Raw genomic sequence first — 18,799 nt, forward strand, 5'->3', positions numbered from 1 at the left:
TGATTCGCCATTTCTTTTGTAAAACTTATACTTTATATGATCAAATACCATGATAATTTCTAAACAAATAAAGATATCTTCACAGGATTTGGTGAGTGGATGTATGACTAATGAAGGCAGTGATGCCAAGTGTAGGGATTTTTCCCTTTTTGTAGGGATTTTTTTCAAAAATTTCACGTGTAGGGAAAAAGGGAAAGATTTTTTACTATTGTCAAATTGTAGGGATTTTTCAATTTCATAGTTTTTAACAACTAAAAATATACTCTTTCATGTATTAAACTTTAAAATTAAAAATGAAATAAGTTTTAAGTGTATCGTTAGTAAAAATTGCGCTTGTAATTTCTACAATATATGTACCTACATATCGCTATAAGACTGGCATAATTCAAAATTCGGGTTTCTTGAACTGAGGTCTACAAAACATGCGACATACTAAAATCTTTCATATAGATTCATCAAATTTCAACTATGTCTATTATTTTCGATGTGAAATCGATTTTTTGTAAACGTAAAAACTAAAAACAACGTTTTCGTGAATATTAGACAACTAAAAATTTAATTTTAAATTAGATGAGAAACATATTAACCTCAACTATCTGAATCTGGATTTTTAAAATCCCTTGATTTGTTTAAAAGTTATTAAAAAAATAGTTAAATGTCATTAAATATTCATATCCATTTTTCTTGAAACGACTTTTTGGATTATGCCAATCCTGTAGGGCGATATATTCTGACTCCTTATAGATAGAGTAGTCGGGGGCTTAATGCAGTAACTCAGGATTGAAAAAATGAATTTAATGTTCTGAAAATTTATAAAAGTAAACCTTATTTAAAATAATTATTTTATGAAAATTTTTTTGTTGGAGGCACATAAATGTATATATATATATATATATGTATATATATGTATATTATAAAACGGAGCTAATATTTTAGTTTTTGATGGTATTTTTGTATTTTTTTAAGATATGTATTATTTAACTCCTTCATGAAGGCTGTAATATATAGCGCATACATACATACATACATACATACATACATACATACATACATACATACATACATACATACATACATACATACATACATACATACATACATACATACATACATACATACATACATACATACATACATACATACATACATACATACATACATACATACATACATACATACATACATACATACATACATACATACATACATACATACATACATTCATATGTTTCCTGTTTATTTGTAGTTCGAATCCAGGGTCGTGTAGAAAATTGGATGAACGATGTATTGGATGAAATGCGCCGCTCGAATCGTTATTTGTCTAAAAAAGCTATTTACGATTACGGAACAGACCTCGAAATATCAAGGTATGCAAAAAATATTGAAATATTATACAAGTATACATATTTATTTACATATATTTTAAATAACATTTTTAACTTAATTACCAGAGATGGAGGTAGTGTCCTAAATATTTAGTTAAATCAATATTTCACTAGCACTAAATATTTTCACTAATTTGCATCAGCTTAGGGCCAATCTTTAGGTGAAAGATTAGCGATTAAATTAAAATTAATCCTCGAAAGATGTTTTTGAGTACTCAATTAGTTAATTTTGTTTGCAAGTTTAAGCGCCCAATGGAGGTGGTTTAAACTTAAGCACGAAATGCAAAAGTGTAAACAGCTGATGTAAAATTAATACAATTTTTATATAAACATTAAAATATTCTATTTATTGATTAGTATAAATTATGAACACTTCAAAGTACATTTTTTGCTTTTACTTTAAGTTTTCATTAATTTTCATATTAAATTTACAATGATCTACTTCTTTTTTATAAAATATGCATTGTTTTGATAACAAACAGTGACGTTTTCTGTTGTTTTGTATGGCAACACTGCGAAGTTTAATCTTGTACTCAAAAATATCACAGGGGATTAACATAAAATTAAATTTATTTAATCTTATAATTGGTATTTGATTGCCATCTCAAAAACCCGCTCTTAGTGGTAGTGAAACTTATATTTTTAGCATTAATATTTTTTAGTGATAATTTTATTTTTTTAACTATAACTCAATTGAGCGATAGTGTAGAAAAAAGCACTACACTCAAATAGTTAAAAATTTGAACAATCACTAACAAAAGGCTGCAATAATTTTCTTAAATGAAAATTAAAGAATTTATGCGACAATAAATGACTAATTTTTTTAAAAGATACATCTATTAATATGGAAAATACAGATTTTGATAGAGATGACACTATAATGGACCCTACAGAAGCAGTTACTCCAAAAACATTTCATGCTTTAAAAAGAAATTAATTCCAAAACTGAACCTGAATTCCAAAACTGTTCCAGTAGAACGATTATTTTCTTTTAACGGAATGGTGGACTATCCTCGTAGAAATAAATTAATAGGTCGATTATGTATCTCGATTGCCACTTCAGCCGCGTTGCCAAAATGATGTGACTACTGGATATTTTTATTAAGCAATAGCTTGGAAACTTTGTAAATAAAAAAAAATAGTGCAGGAATATTTTTTGAACTAATAATTTAGTGTAGAAAAAATATTTCACTAGGCTGTAAAAACAAATATTTTAACTATTTTTAAAATATTTTTAGTTAAACATTTTAAATATCACTATCACTATTGTTGAGTGAGGCTTATATTTTTCAATTCATCACTTAACTTAAATAAAAGTAGTGAATAATTTTGAACTACCACTAATTATTAGTGATAGTTAAAAATTAGTGCACTACCCCCATCTCTGTTAATTACAAATTTTAAATTTGTTAAAATATTGAAGTCAGAACGAATGAGTGTTCTGAATTCAAAAATGGCTTAGGAAATTGTCAATAACTTTGTTGATTGTCATTGGATATAAATGTTTTGTACCTGTTTGGATACAAATATTTGTGTACAAGATCCATTTTATCTTTAACAACATTGTCTTATCTACATGGACCATGCTATTTTCAAAAAATTAACCTGCAATACATAGGACTACTACAACTATAGGATCATGTACTGTACTTCAATAATGTTCACAGGGGTGTAGTTTTGGGATTACCTAAATTAATCATGTACTCCATTTCTGTATACATATATACAATAGGTTCATAACTTTTTTTCAATTTCTGCTAATATCAAAAATACGATAGCATGACCTTGTACTGCACGAAGGTCGCGATCGTGAAAAAAGTTCCCACACCAAACGCTGTGAAGTTTTGTATAAATATTTTTTTTCTATACGAGAACGAACAACAATTATTTTTGCAACACTTTTGCATTTTTACACTTTCTTAAAGAGAAAGTTGTTATTTAAAACATTGTTATGGATTTTCTATTTAATCGCGATAGTATTAAATATTTTATATAATTAAAAATATAATTAAAATAATTTTAGAAAAATTACGAACAAAAGCATTTCAAAAATTTGCTTTCGGTGCTGGAAGTCTTTTCACCAGATTGGTTACAAAAATAGATTTATAATATCAGGACAGTATTGTCTATAAAGTAGTGCTGTGGTATTTTGCCTCTCCAAAAATGACTCTAATGTACATACATATGTATCTACTACGTCATAAATCTGTGTATGATTGTAAATTATGCTGAAAACATTAAGTGTGGTGGCGGCTGTTCTTGTTGTAGTTGTTGTTATCTGCCAATACTGCTGATACTTTTAATACTGATGTTGTTGCAACAACTTTTTGTTATTATGGCTTACAATGAATAATTTTGTCGTTATAAGCGATTTATCTTTTTATTGCCATCGATTAACCGCAAGACCAATATAACACTGTCGTTGGCAATAATAACAATCATGACGATGATGATTATGATGAAACATATACACACATACTTCCATACACATGGATGTACAAAGGCATATACATTAGGATAGACCCGTTTTTATGGACAAAAAATACGGTACTAATGTTCCCATCAAACATAAAAATTTAGTTCATTCTACCGATTCTCAAAAATTTTGTGTTGAGGTAATATTTGGTTAGCTGGTCCAAAGAATTAGAAAGACCCTTTTGAGGGTTTTCCAATTACTTATCTAAGGAATGACTATAATATTAATATTATGTCAAATTTCTTTGAGAGGCCCATGTCCAAAAAATTTTAGAAATTTATTATAAAAAAATTTATAATTTTTCGGTAAAATAATACTTATTACAACCTCATTTAATTTTACCAAAACTGTTTTCTAGAATTTCAAATTCTAGATTGAATCCTCCAAAATCCTAAAGTAATGCATATGAATGAAAAGTTTATAAAATTTTGTGTATTTCGATACATATGTATATGTACATTAAATCGGTAACACATCAAGGAAAAATAGGTTTTGAAAAATTTAAATAAAATACATACACTTAGTTCAAAAAACTCGTATTTTGAGTTACGCCGAGTAATAAGTAAATGAATCCAATTGCTCTCTTTAGGTTTAAAGTAATGGGAAGCTAATGAAAAACTTTAATATCCAAAAACATAATGGTAATTCAGCGTATACGACTAGCCTATTGTTCTTTGAAAAAAAAAACAATATAGTGAAAAAAGGGGACTTTGATTCAGTTTCTCAAATATTAAAGCCAGAAGAAAATTTTTGAGAAACAGTAACCTAGCATAAATTAAATTTTTATTCTCTTCGGGAACATCGACAACATCCATTTTGAGACGTCCCTAATATACTTACATACATATAAATATGTATGAATATATATACGTAGATCCATGCATATACTAACGAGGATATTGTTGAGTACATTGCTGGCCACCACAGTGGTTTTTATTAACACTATAAACTCGAGTGTGTAGATGTGTATCTGTGTATAATTTTTTAACAAGATACAGTTTTTTCATCATAAAATGTAATGAAATCACTTATATAACATACTATATATTTCATGGCATAAAATTGATTCATTTAATATTTAAACATTATACTTGTGCAAACTACAATATATTTCAATGTATTTCTTGATTTTTTTTTTTTGCAATTAGACCTGATTGGCTGATGAAATATCAAAGCATGGTTGGACTGGTGGCTAGTCAGGTGTGGTGGACGGCAGAAGTAGAAGAAGTATTTAATCAAGCTAAAAACTTTGGAAACCTAAGAGCCATGAAGGACTTTTTGAACAAACAAAATTACCAAATGGACGAACTAGTATTGAAAGTGCGATCAGATCTTAGCTCTAATGATCGGAAAAAATTCAAAACTATTGCAACTATAGATGTTCATGCTAGAGATATTATTGAGGCATTTGTTAGAGATAATGTTCTGGATGTAGGCGAATTTAGTTGGGAGAGCCAACTGAGGTTCTATTGGTTAAAGCTTTATGACAATTTATTTGTTATTCAATGCTCTGGACGATTCGATTATGGCTATGAATATTTGGGCTTGAATTCCCGCCTGGTTATTACACCCCTCACCGATCGTATTTACTTGACCATAACACAGGCTTTACTTATGAATTTGGGCGGCGCTCCTGCTGGTCCAGCTGGTACTGGCAAAACTGAAACAACTAAAGATTTAGCCAAAGCTATGGCTCTTCTATGTGTTGTAACAAATTGTGGTGAAGGAATGGATTTCCATGCAGTGGGTACAATTTTATCCGGACTTGCGCAATGTGGAGCATGGGGCTGTTTTGATGAGTTTAATCGCATTGACATTTCAGTATTGAGTGTAATTTCAACACAACTTCAGACCATTCGTAATGCTTTAATACGAAAATTACAAAGATTTGTTGTGAGTATTGGAAATTTATGGTATTGCCCTATATAAACAAAATATTTAAAAATTAAATTAGATTCTTAAAGCAACCTTGCAAAATTGGATCTAGTCCATCGAATTTCGTGATTGTTTCAATGTGTGATAACTAGAAAATATATATTGATATAGTTCAATGGTATACTTTATTGATTTACTAATTGTTACAATGAAAGAAAAAACGATTTTGATATCGATTTTGAATAATTTAACTTTTAATTAATTTATTAATCAAATAATTAAATAGTTGGAAGAAATTTATTAAGAAATGCATTATGTTAATGATTGAAACAATCAAAGTAATTGAATACTAAAAAATTTTAATGAAGTATCTTACCCTTAACAGTGTGTTGAACATTTACAAATATATCACATTGTTGTCACGTTAAAACAAATAAAGTGATTTATTAATAAAATATTATTCATTACACTGTAAGTATGTCAAAAAGAAACAGAGCTAGACAGACAGCTTAGCTTAATTTTGTGTCGTAGAATCTAGTGGCAGTGGAATCCATTTTGAAAAGTTGGTTCGAAATCGGGAGATATTGCGTTTTAAAATATGAATATGAAAATCACCACAGAAACAGTTTAAACTTTAAAATGCAATGTGTCCCGATTTTTACACAATTTTTCAAAACGGAGTATGCCACTAGATACTACGACCGAAAATTAAGTTCACGTGTTTTTTTTGCGTTTTTCTGTGTCTTTTTGAAAGTTGAAATTTAATTTTAGAAAACAAAAAAAAAAAAAAAAAGAATATTAAAATTAAATATAAAAAAATGTTTTCAGTCAATTAAAAAATTTATTGAATCAATTAAAAACTTAATGATATTTTTAAACTAAGGGGTTTAATAACGAGATAATTAAGACAAATATAAAATAGTTTTTATAAATATTAAAGAAGTTTATTAAAAATAAACTGCCAATAATTTTTTCTGTGTATTCAGTTTGAAGGTTGTGAAATCAAAATTGACCGTAAAGTTGGTATATTTGTTACAATGAATCCTGGATATGCGGGTCGCACAGAATTACCCGAGTCCGTTAAAGCTCTTTTCAGACCAGTAACATGTATAAAGCCAGATTTGGAATTAATTTGTTTAATATCGTTGTTCTCTGATGGATTTCTAACGGCCAAGGTAAATACTGAATTTGTAGCACAGAATTTCATAAATTAAACCGTAAACTGATCTATATTTATTCTAGATTTTGGCAAAGAAGATGACTGTTTTATATGCTCTCGCCCAGGAACAGTTATCTAAACAGTGCCATTACGATTGGGGTTTACGCTCTTTAAATTCGGTTTTGCGCATGGCTGGTGTAATGAAACGTCAATCCAACGATTTGCCTGAGGCTGTCGTATTAATGCGAGTTCTTCGAGACATGAATTTTCCAAAATTTGTTTTTGAGGATGTACCATTATTTTTAGGACTTATTAAGGTAAGAAAAAATACCAGTACTATCGTTTAATAGCTTAAAAATGGCATATTTTATTCACAAAAATATTTGTTTTACAATATTCATGCATTGGTAAACAAAAATTATCAGGATTTATTTCCGGGTATCGATTGTCCTCGAGTTGGTTATCCAGATTTTAATGCAGCTGTACGCCATTGTCTTGTGAACGACGGATTCATTCTATTGGCAGATCAGGTGAGATTTACTTTTTAAATTCATTTTAACCAAAAAACTATTCTTGTTAAAGAATATTTAAAAGAAAAACCAATTTTCCTATATCATCGATGTTTAGCTTGTTGTTATTTTTCCTGCTGTTTTCTTTCAAGAAATGGACAACACAATGTTCATCTCAACAATTACAACAAAAGCAGCAAAAAGTACAGTAGTACCAACTACTTGCACCAATATTACATAGAAACATTTTTCTAAGTCTTTCCGGCATTGAAATGGAACATTTTATATTTCTGCTTATTGTTTTTTCCTTGCAGACATATGTACATACCCCAGCAGTTCGGCAGGATAGTGCCAAACTAACCTCTTTACCTCCCACTTATGGTGGCCTCTAGCCACCTGACCACACAGGGACTAACCATTTTAACATGGGCTTGTCCTATGAGGATGAAAATCGTCACTCTATAGCCTACAAAGAGAAAGTAAAAAGCTAGTCAGTGGACGGTAATGTTCAAATGGGTTCTCGGCAGTCAGTCACATTACTAGCTCTTTTACGAGTTACTTTGCTAGCTGTTGACGTGTCTTAAGAGAGAGTCAAGTGTGCCCAAGTAGCTAGTCTAATGGACAGCTATTGCAGTCGGGTTACATAATTCATACGTAGAAGTTTATCTCTAAACAAGTTAGAGTACTATATTCGGCTATGCCCAATCTTAAATACCCTCCACCAGCAAGCTACTTTTTATTAAAACTCATTTAAATATCTAATTTTCAGATAACTTGGCAACATTTTTGTTTCCGTATTGAGGGTACTAACATTAATGCATATGTCAAACTAATTTTAATAAGGTCGAGAAAAATGTATATTAATTCCGTAGAATGATTTATATATACAAAATACACATTTATGTCGAATTTTATCCCGATAACTTTGATTGTCAATGTGCATTTGAGTAATTTTCGGAAATGGTCCTTATATGGGAATTGTGACCAATTATCGACCGATAAGGAAAAAATTTCGTATAATGATTTATATGCCAAAAAAAATTCAATTCGAATTTTACTATAATAGATTTACTAATTAATGAAATATGTGCGTTTAGGTGATTTTCGGAAGTGCTTTATATGTATACGAGCTACAAAAAACATATTTTTGTCGAATTTTATCAAGATATCTTTATTTGATAATGAAATATGTGCGCTTAAGTAATTTTTTTGAAGTGGACCTTATATAGCAGCTATTAATATATATGGACCAATCCGGAAAATTTTGGAAGAGTGATTCATATAAAGATAAAACATATTTGTGCCGAATTTTATCTAGATAACTTTATTTAACAATTAAATATGTGCGTTTAAGTCTTTTTCGGAAGTGGGCCATATAAGTCCCTATGCTATGACCAATAATGGACCAATCCGGGAAAAAAGTGGTAGAATGATTTATATGCACACAAAATATATTCAAGTCGAATTTTATCCTTATAGTTTTAGAATTTAATGAAATATATGCGTTTAAGTGATTTTCGGAAGTGGACTTTATATGGGAGTTATGACCAATTATGAGCCTATCCGGAAAAAAATTCGTAGAGCGACTCATATAAAGACAAAACATATTTGTGTCGAATTTTATCAAGATAGCTTTATTTGACAATGTGCTTTTAAGTGATTTTCGGAAGTGGGCTTTATATGGGATATATGACCAATATTGGACCGATCCGTAAAAAATTTTGTGGAATGATTTGAATGTACGCAAAACATATTTTTGTCGAATTTTATCACGATAGCTTTAGTTGACAATGAAATATGTGTTTTTAAGTGATTTTCGGAAGTGGGCCTTATATGGGAGCTATGACGAATAATGGGCCTATCCGGAAAAAATTTCGTAGAGTGATTCATATGTAGACTAAACATATTTGTGACGAATTTTTCAAGATAGCTTTATTTGACAATGAAATATGAGCTTTTAAATGATTTTCGGAAGTGGGCCTTATATGGGAGCTATGACCAATAATAGACCGATCCGTAAAAAATTTGGTAGATTGATTTGTATGTACACAAAACATATTTAACTCGAATTTTATCACAATAGCTATATTCATCAATGAAATATGTACGTTTAGGTGATTTTCGGAAGTGGACCTTATATGGGAGCTATGACCAATTGTGGACCGACTGAGATCTACGTTGAATGTATGATATCTGTTCATATTATATTTGCATGTACAAAATTTTGTGTTGATACCGATATATTTGAGGGAGTTATTAACGATAAACTAATTTCCGGGAATATATACGTTTGTATGGGGGCTATGGGAAATATTCGAGCGATTGTAAAGATCTTGAACATAATTGATCACAGGCATAAAAAATTAATGTGTGACAAAATTCATCGAAATATCTTTGGTAGTTTCTGAGAAAACTTCAAAAGAATGTTAAAAAAAACGTAATTTTTTTCGAGGTAGTCTGAAAGTTTTACTCATAACTTTTTACGTTGTGAACCGATTTTGCTGATAATACTGCAAACTGCTTAGGATATTAATAAATATTTTGGGTGAATTTGGTTGATTTCCTTTGCTTAGTTTTAATGTGAGAGTGTTTTACACAGACAGACGGACATAGCGAAATCGGTCTATGTGTTCGTATAGCCCCTATACAAGCGTTCCCCAGAATACAGTCATAAATATGTTAATTATGCATTATAGAGTTATAGGCAGTAATAGAGTTAATACCGGCTACTTGGTAGTGAGGTAGCTCCATAATTAATTTAGGCCCCCTTTAACTCCTAAGATATTATTATTTATTTTCCATATAGTGGATCACCTTCCGAAATTAACTTTTATTTTTATTTAGTGTAAACGACTGTCTCTTACGTGTGCATTGACTCTTTGTCGAACTACTGGTACACAATTCTTCATATAAACACATTTTTGTGATGAGTATTTGCAATCGATGCAGATGTAGTAGTTGTCGTCCTGTAATGTTGGTGCTGTTAACAACAATGTCATAATCTTGCAATTATTATCCCTGACATTTTACGATAAATTTAAAACAGCAACAATAACAACACTAGTACAATGCGAAAGAAAAAAATGGAAATCCTTTTTGTGCATCACAGGCGTAGACACTTTGACACATTCTAAATTGTACTTTAAAAGGAAAGGAAAAAATGAAAAAAAAAACTAAAAAACTAACGAAGAAACTTAAAGGACAAAATATTAATGTACATAATTTCATGTAGTGCATCATTAAAAAAAAAACATCAAAAATAAACTAAAAATATCATCTCTTCTTTTGAATAAACAATAACAATACAACATCACCTACACCTCAAAGAATCATAAACACATCCATAAAATCTGAAGATAAAACATTTCCATTTTATAAATGTACTTGATCTTTTAACATTTTAACACCAACGTCCCATTTCTCCCATGAAATCTTCTTTTATTTTTGTTTTGCAACCAATCTGTTGTGTTGTGAGAGTTGTCCCTTTGTGTTAATTGCTTCTGCTTTTAACACTTGTAATTGTGTGTCCATATTATTATTTTTTCTTCAAACATTTTCAACAATTTTTTTACTCAGTTCATGTCTACTTTCTTTTTTTTTTTTGTGTTACAGGAAGACAAAGTGGTTCAGATGTATGAAACAATGATGACCCGACATTCCACTATGATTGTTGGCCCAACAGGTGGTGGCAAAACAGTTGTCATAAATACACTAATTAAGGCCCAAACCTTTATGGGTCTCCCAACAAAATGCATTACACTTAACCCTAAGGTAAATAGAGCATGGTATATTGTAGGTGGAGAAGCCTACATGTAGGGGAGAACTCAAGAATGACCGGATTTTATCTTTGTTTTTTTATGCATTTTAGGATGTGTTAATATTATTTGTTAGATGTGAAAAACAATAGGAATTAAAATAATTTAGCAGATTGTGTAAATAATAGTAGTGTTTTTATTTACATAACTGTAATTGGAGAGAATAGAAAAATAAATTCGAATTATAGAGGTTTGGATTATTGGCAAGTTGTAGAGTTTACCTCTAAAACCGTAATGAAAATGAAAACGTTAATTTAATTTTTGAAATAACACAGAAAAGCTAAAAGTTAGTTAGGTAGTCAGTTAGTTAGTTAGTTACTAGTTAGTTAATTAGTTATTTAGTTAGCTAGCTAGTTAGTTAGTTAGTTAGTTAGTTAGTTAGTTAGTTAGTTAGTTAGTTAGTTAGTTAGTTAGTTAGTTAGTTAGTTAGTTAGTTAGTTAGTTAGTTAGTTAGTTAGTTAGTTAGTTAGTTAGTTAGTTAGTTAGTTAGTTAGTTAGTTAGTTAGTTAGTTAGTTAGTTAGTTAGTTAGTAGTTAGTTAGTTAGTTAGTTAGTAGTTAGTAGTTAGTTAGTTAGTTAGTTAGTTAGTTAGTTAGTTAGTTAGTTAGTTAGTTAGTTAGTTAGTTAGTTAGTTAGTTAGTAGTTAGTTAGTTAGTTAGTTAGTTAGTTAGTTAGTTAGTTAGTTAGTTAGTTAGTTAGTTAGTTAGTTAGTTAGTTAGTTAGTTAGTTAGTTAGTTAGTTAGTTAGTTAGTTAGTTAGTTAGTTAGTTAGTTAGTTAGTTAGTTAGTTAGTTAGTTTGTAAATTCCTTTTCCAATTATCCTAAAAAGCATCACTTACTACGGAGGCACATTTTAAAACTCTTAATAAGTTTTTTGTATGTTCTGAGGATTTTTCATAACAATTTATTAAGTATTTTATTATTGCATTTACAGGCATGTTCCGTCATAGAATTGTATGGTTATCTGGATCCAAATACGCGCGATTGGGTTGACGGTTTATTCTCAAACATTTTTCGAGAAATGAATAGACCACTTGAACATGATGTATGTATTTAAAAAAACTTCTGTATTTTAATATTCCCCATGCCATTTACCGGTCTTTCAGCACTAGAATTCGTAATGGGACAAAAATAAACAATTTTTTTTAAACTATTCCAATAAAACAATACATATCTATTATTACTCGGGCATGAGTTTCTGTCTCTATAAGATAACGTAAACCTATTCTCAACTATGGTCCTAAAAGTTTCGAAACTCCAACTTCAGTTTTTTGAAAACTTTTTTAAACCAATTTTAAAACTTTTGGGAGATCTATCTTAAAATATGTTTATGTTTAACCACTTTTTTGTTGAAAATTCAAATAGAAGTGGTTATAATGTTTTGCTAAACAATGTTAATCCCAGTTCAAAAAAAAACCTTCAACATATTTAGTTTAGACAAATGAGGACAATGTAGAAAGTGAAGGTTCTGTCACTTGGTTTATCTATGTATTATAAACATCCCTTCAAACATTTATAAGACAATACTATTGCGGATCACCTCAGACGTCACTTAAAAAAGACTTCTAAACGATTGTCATGTGAGGACGCAATTTTATAAAATGAAATTTACAATAACAAAATACATTGTGTCCGAATTGTTATCTTTTTGTGTACTACATATTCAATTACAATTTTATTTGAAGCAATTGTAATTGAAGCATTACCAATTATATGTAATTGTAATTGAAGTTTTGCCAATTACAATTATTTGTTGAAGAATTTACAATTACAAGTACTTGTAATTACACAAATTAATTAATTACAAGGCCAATTACAATTACTTGTAATGTGTAATGAACAACAACCAATTACAATTCCATTTGAAGCAATTGTATTGAAGCATTACAATTACAAGTAATTGTAATTGGCAAAACTTCAATTACAATTGTAATTAACTACTTTGTGTAATCATTACCCCTCCCCCCCCCCATGCCTTGCGAATGTATAACTAGAAGAACAGAAACCTCATCTTCTAGAATATAAGTAGGGATACTTCTAGTTAATACTAGGAAGTCACTCCAAGACGTTACTTCCTAGTGACATCTAGAAGAGTGTTTGGCGTTACTATTAGAAGTCAGCTAGCTCGGCATCAGTTCTTCCCGTCCAGTGAAAAGAATTCGTATACATCTGCAATATCGCTGGCGTTTTACACGGGTAACTTCCGCAATAGAAAATGTTTGAAGGAATAGTTTAACTAATAAATTCTAAACCAACTACATGTATTCCCATATCTACAAGTAAAAATCATTCAGGTGTATAGACCATCATCACCATGACAACACTATCAACCAACTATTATATATTTACACGTATACGTGTAATATACGATTCACTGTGCGTTAAAACCTTTAACATTAAGATCCCAAGAGAGAATTGTATTTTTTTCTTTTTCCTCTTATCTAAAATCCAAGCTTACATAAACTGTAAAACCATACAGACAAAATCCCAATAGACATCGGAGTGCAACAACAGATAAAAAAACAACATTGACATCAATTTTACAATTTATCTATTTTGATAAGCATACTACTGCCACCCTTCGAACGATTTAAAAAAACATATACATACCCTATTGTGTCTATATCATGCATAGGTAATAGGGTGCCCCGTGGAACACTATTTTGAAGAAATAGTGTTCCACGGGGCAGCGCGCTGATGAAAATTGAAAATCCTTATCAACAACTTTCTTAAAAAAAAAGTTTATTCAATTTTATCGAAAGGTTCTCAAAACTTATCTAATTAAGGTCTTATGATTATTTTTTTTTTTTTTTTTGGAGAATTTGAGATCCAAGTTGTTTTTATTTTTCCTGTATTCAGTACAATAATTTGAACGTTTGAGAGGTGTGCCTATATCAGATTACAAAAAAATTGTTTTTCTGTACACTCTAATGAGTAAGGTGACGTATGAATGTGTTCACGGTAAAAAAAGATCACCGCCCACAATTACAAAGTCAAAGTGCATTAGTGTAATAATATTGATGCATAATCATAATTTTTTCAGTGCCTCATTTATGTTCACTCATTTATTTGTTAAATAACAAAAGGAAGCTCCTCTCACAAGCATCAGCAGATTTAGGGGTCAATAAAATATAAGCGGGGGAAATTGTTAAATTGGAAATAATAATTATACATTATTTGCAGAGAATTATTCGAAATCAGTTTATATAATATGTATATTTATGTAAATATATATCTTAACATTTCATAAATTAAGTACATATTTAGCAACAATACATATCACTAAGTAATACATCATCAGTGTGTTTAAAAATAAAAACGTGAAATTGAAAAAAAAAATAAAGAGGAAAAAAAGGAAAGTAATGCAATCATTTTAATGTATCCCCAAAGGAACGCCGCTATGTCTGTTTTGATGGAGATGTTGATGCGCTTTGGATTGAAAACATGAACTCAGTTATGGATGATAATAAGCTGCTGACATTAGCAAATGGTGAACGTATTAGATTGGAAAACTACTGTGCACTCTTGTTTGAAGTAAGTTCGAATAGAAAATATAAATCTGTAATCATACAGTTGTATTCATAAAAAATGCTTATTTTAGATTTAAATCACACAATAGTTAAAGTACACTTTAGACTTAAAAACCATTATTAAAATTGTGGTATTCATAAACAAATAATAAACCTACATTAACTATTGTGCTGTTTATTGTTTAACTTGGCAGCACTGTACAATTTGGCTGTCATTTTCTGTGTTAGTGTTCCGAACAATTAGGATAAAATATTCGTTGAGTCGGTTTTCTTAATTTTATATTTTTGGTTATAACACATTTTTGAAAATAAGAACGAACTTTTAAGAAAAATAAATGTATACATGGCTACAATAAATATATTTTTAGTTCAGATGAATGAATATAACATATATATTTTTAATTATAATTAAAAGTATTCGAATAACGAATATTTTGTGACAAAATAAACATCACTATGCACATTTTGTTATTTTTACTTATTTTTATAGCAATTTTTAATAAATTTTTGCAAATACTGATAAATTTCTTTGATTAAAGACTACATTTTATTGCCGGAGAAGATATTTTGCATTGATAGAACACTAATCAATATAATTTACACTCTTAATTACTTCATGGCTTTATATTTAGCGAATAAACTATGAAAAAGACAAATAAAATGATTGTGGCCATGATTTGATTGACAGGCGGGCATTTCCAAATTGCCAAAAATAGTATTAACCAACTGGAATACTGTCAAATATTCATCTATTAATCCAATAATGCCTAGATTTTAGTTTTTTCACCTAAATAGAAACTTTTAAAATTTATCTGGAATTTTATTTACAAATTTGTAAACGTTAAAATTATAATTTTTAGATTTCATTTCAGAATAAAACATGATTAGTTTTCGTCTTCAACCTAAAATTAATGAAAAAAGCTTAATCAGAGACAAAATTTGTAAGAATTCAACTTATTGTTGGCTTAAAGTAGGGTCGAGCGTACAATAAATTTTTTCTATTTGTCATTGGTTTATTGAAAGTATTTTAAGCTATTTGACGTTTATGAATACCATCTTCGTGGATTTTGCTTAATAATGTTTAATAAACCTAAATTAACTTTTTATGAATACAACCGATAGTCTTCAATGCAATATGTAACATCGCAATTTTGTTGTTCATTAGAGGAATCAAGAAAAATTTTAGAGACTTATATTCTATTTTACTAGTTTATAAGGATTTTTCCCACTATTTAAAACCTATGTATCGTCATATGAAATCCAAATAGCCCTAAGTTAAAAAAAAAAAAAATAAAATCGATTTTTTTTATTGATAATGATGTAAAATACATGTTCCTGCTAAATTTTACACTCCTACAATTAAAACCAAAGCCCTTATTAACGAAATTCGAAAATATTATGTTCTAAAATTACCTTAAAAATCGTAAACATTTTAAAATTCTTTTGAATTATTAACTTCGAAATTGTAAAATGTCGTAAGTTAGCATCATATAAAATAAAAATTGCAATTTTAACGAATCCTTGTGATTTAAAGATTATTTTAACAGTTTTAGAACTTTTTCTAACAAAAAATCCAATTTTCGAAAATCTTTTTTTTTTTTTTTTTGAAAACAAAGAATCATCATTCATGCCTGCAAAATTACTTTGTGTTTTGCTTTAAATTTAGTTACAAATGTTGAACTTTACTATTTCTTAATGTAACTTAACGCCCTTTCAGAAAAAACTAATTATCAAGGGTTTAAGTTTCATATCTCCGTCAGTAAAACAAAAATTTGGAATTTTTTTTTTCAAATTTGTTAATAAAAAAATAAGCTTAGCTTGAGAAAATGTTGAACATTTTTTGATTATTTATCATTTTATAAGGTTTTTTGCTCATTAATAATTCAATAATTTAATGCTTATAACAGAAACCTAATGCTATACGCACAATTGGGACGAACGACGAATTTTTCGGAACGAATTTTCGTCCTCAGATATAGAACGCACTAAAGTATATGAAAATACGTACAATCGTGCGTATGACGAAATTCGTCATACGTAACGAACTGTGCGATATAGGTTTATTTCTATTTCATACGCAGACAAACGACGAATAAATTGGAGTTGAGTGACCCTCTTACATTTCGTTTTAGATTTTTTTGTAAATTAAGTTTTTTTTTGTCTTAAGTTGTGCATGTTTTTATGTTTATGGTATATAAACTAACTTAACGCGATTTTTTTTAATATAATTTTCATTCAATATGAAAATAAAAAAAAATATTAAAAAATTTTTCAAATAAAATATTTTTTGTTTTAGATATATGGTCACACCAATCAGTATGTAAACAAAAAATCATTTGAAAATTAATAAATTTTTATTAATTTCATGTACATAGTTTGTTAAAAAGGTGTTGAAAATATTATTTGTTGTGATTTTACATTACGGGAAGTGCGGCGAAAATTCCGAAAAAAGAAGACATTTTAAAGCAATTCGCAATACGGAATGATTTATTGTGTTTCAGTCGACGAATATACGCAACGAATCATTGTCAAGCCATTCGTTGTATTGGACGAAATTGGTCGTTCGTCCCAATTGTGCGTATACCATAATTAAGTTTAGTTTTTTAAATTTAATAATTTTAAAATCCTTAAAGACAAAATTGATCGATTTTAAGCATTGCATTACATTACAGTTAACTAAAATAGCCTGAATAAACTTGTTCCACTTTTGAATTTATATGATTTGATATGACAATATATTAATAGTATACGCACAATTGGGACGCACAACGAATTTCGAATATTCGTCATCAGGAATATTCGAATATATATGTACATTAGAGGTGCCCAAAAAATATTGATTTTATTTGGATGGGTCTTATTCTTTTATTATTTTATTCAGTAGTGTCTAAAACTAACTGGTGTTAAATTTTAGCCGAACCGAATAACGGGAACCCTCCCGGAAATCGATTGAAAAGTGTAAAATTGGATAAATAATGTGATTTTTTTAATTTCTTCAAAAATTGTACCATTAAATTTTCGGAACATTTCGATCAAATCTTATCTTTTGGAATAAATTATCGTTTCCACAAGGTTTAGTAATAATATCGAGCAACAAATAACAAAGTTATAGGCGGTTTTTTCACAAATATGTAGCAAAAACGACTTATTACACAGTTATACCCCGAAAAATGCAGGGGTTCTCAATACCGATTCCATTTCGTTATATAAAAGTACGAATATACTTTTAATTTTTAACGATCACTTCATATAGTAAGTTTTTAAGAGCAAAAGGTGTGAAAAAGAGCTATTTTTATTTGCTCTTTTTTCACATATTTTGCTTTAAAAAGTAAGTTAACAAAGAGATAGGGAAAACTAAAAATATATTCGTACCTATGGACTGAAAAGAAATGGAATTGGTACGTGAGAACCCCTGCATTTTATTTTTCTTCACTTTTGTATCACAGTGTGTGTTATTTTAAATTTTACTCGTTTTTTGTGTGCTTGTGATAGATCTGTTCATTTACTTTCCCAGTAAATAAATGTTAAAAAACAAATATGTGAATTTTTAAATCCTCAATATCTTCACAAAATTTAGTTTCAAATTAGAATTAAAACTAGAATTAAAAATAGTTAAAAGCATCTACATTTTTACGTAATATCGAAATAATTCACTTCGCAAACATTTTTATTTTAAAACAAACACAATGAGGTAAACAAAAGACAGCTATTCAATTTTGTATACGTATACGTCGTGCTTTACGAAATTCGTCGTTCGTCCCAATTATGCGTATACCGTAAAAAGGGGGCAGATGTAGTATACAGGAAATTTTCGCAATATTATATCTAATATATTTATGCACATATGTATGTATATTGATATCATAGGTTGGCAACTTAAATTATGCATCGCCTGCTACAGTATCTAGAGCCGGGATGGTGTTTGTAGATCCCAAAAATTTACGATACAGTCCATACTGGCAACGGTGGATTTTAACAAGACCAGAATCGCAGAGAGAACTGTTACAGGTAAGTATAATAAATAAAATACACAAATTTAATCATGTTATTTT

At 29.1% G+C, this 18,799-nt stretch overlaps 1 protein-coding gene across 3 annotated transcripts in view; it reads left to right on the forward strand.

Moving 5' to 3' along the window:
- Positions 1–1,273: 1,273 nt before the first annotated feature.
- LOC119609744 (dynein heavy chain 10, axonemal) overlaps positions 1,274–18,799 on the forward strand; it is a 68,850-nt gene continuing 51,324 nt past the window's right edge. For all 3 annotated transcript variants that reach the window (XM_037964645.1, XM_037964646.1, XM_037964647.1), the window contains exons 1-9: positions 1,274–1,367; positions 5,010–5,754; positions 6,723–6,911; positions 6,979–7,212; positions 7,321–7,425; positions 11,017–11,175; positions 12,152–12,262; positions 14,608–14,751; positions 18,615–18,755. In XM_037964645.1, coding sequence (XP_037820573.1) covers positions 1,276–1,367; positions 5,010–5,754; positions 6,723–6,911; positions 6,979–7,212; positions 7,321–7,425; positions 11,017–11,175; positions 12,152–12,262; positions 14,608–14,751; positions 18,615–18,755 — 1,920 coding nt within the window. In that variant the 5' untranslated portion in view covers positions 1,274–1,275. The remainder of the gene's footprint in view (positions 1,368–5,009; positions 5,755–6,722; positions 6,912–6,978; positions 7,213–7,320; positions 7,426–11,016; positions 11,176–12,151; positions 12,263–14,607; positions 14,752–18,614; positions 18,756–18,799) is intronic.

Source organism: Lucilia sericata, unplaced genomic scaffold (assembly GCF_015586225.1).
Source record: "Lucilia sericata isolate MDLA Ls3-8-SP2 unplaced genomic scaffold, ASM1558622v1 Contig001052F_arrow, whole genome shotgun sequence".
NCBI classification, from domain to species: Eukaryota; Metazoa; Arthropoda; class Insecta; order Diptera; family Calliphoridae; genus Lucilia; species Lucilia sericata.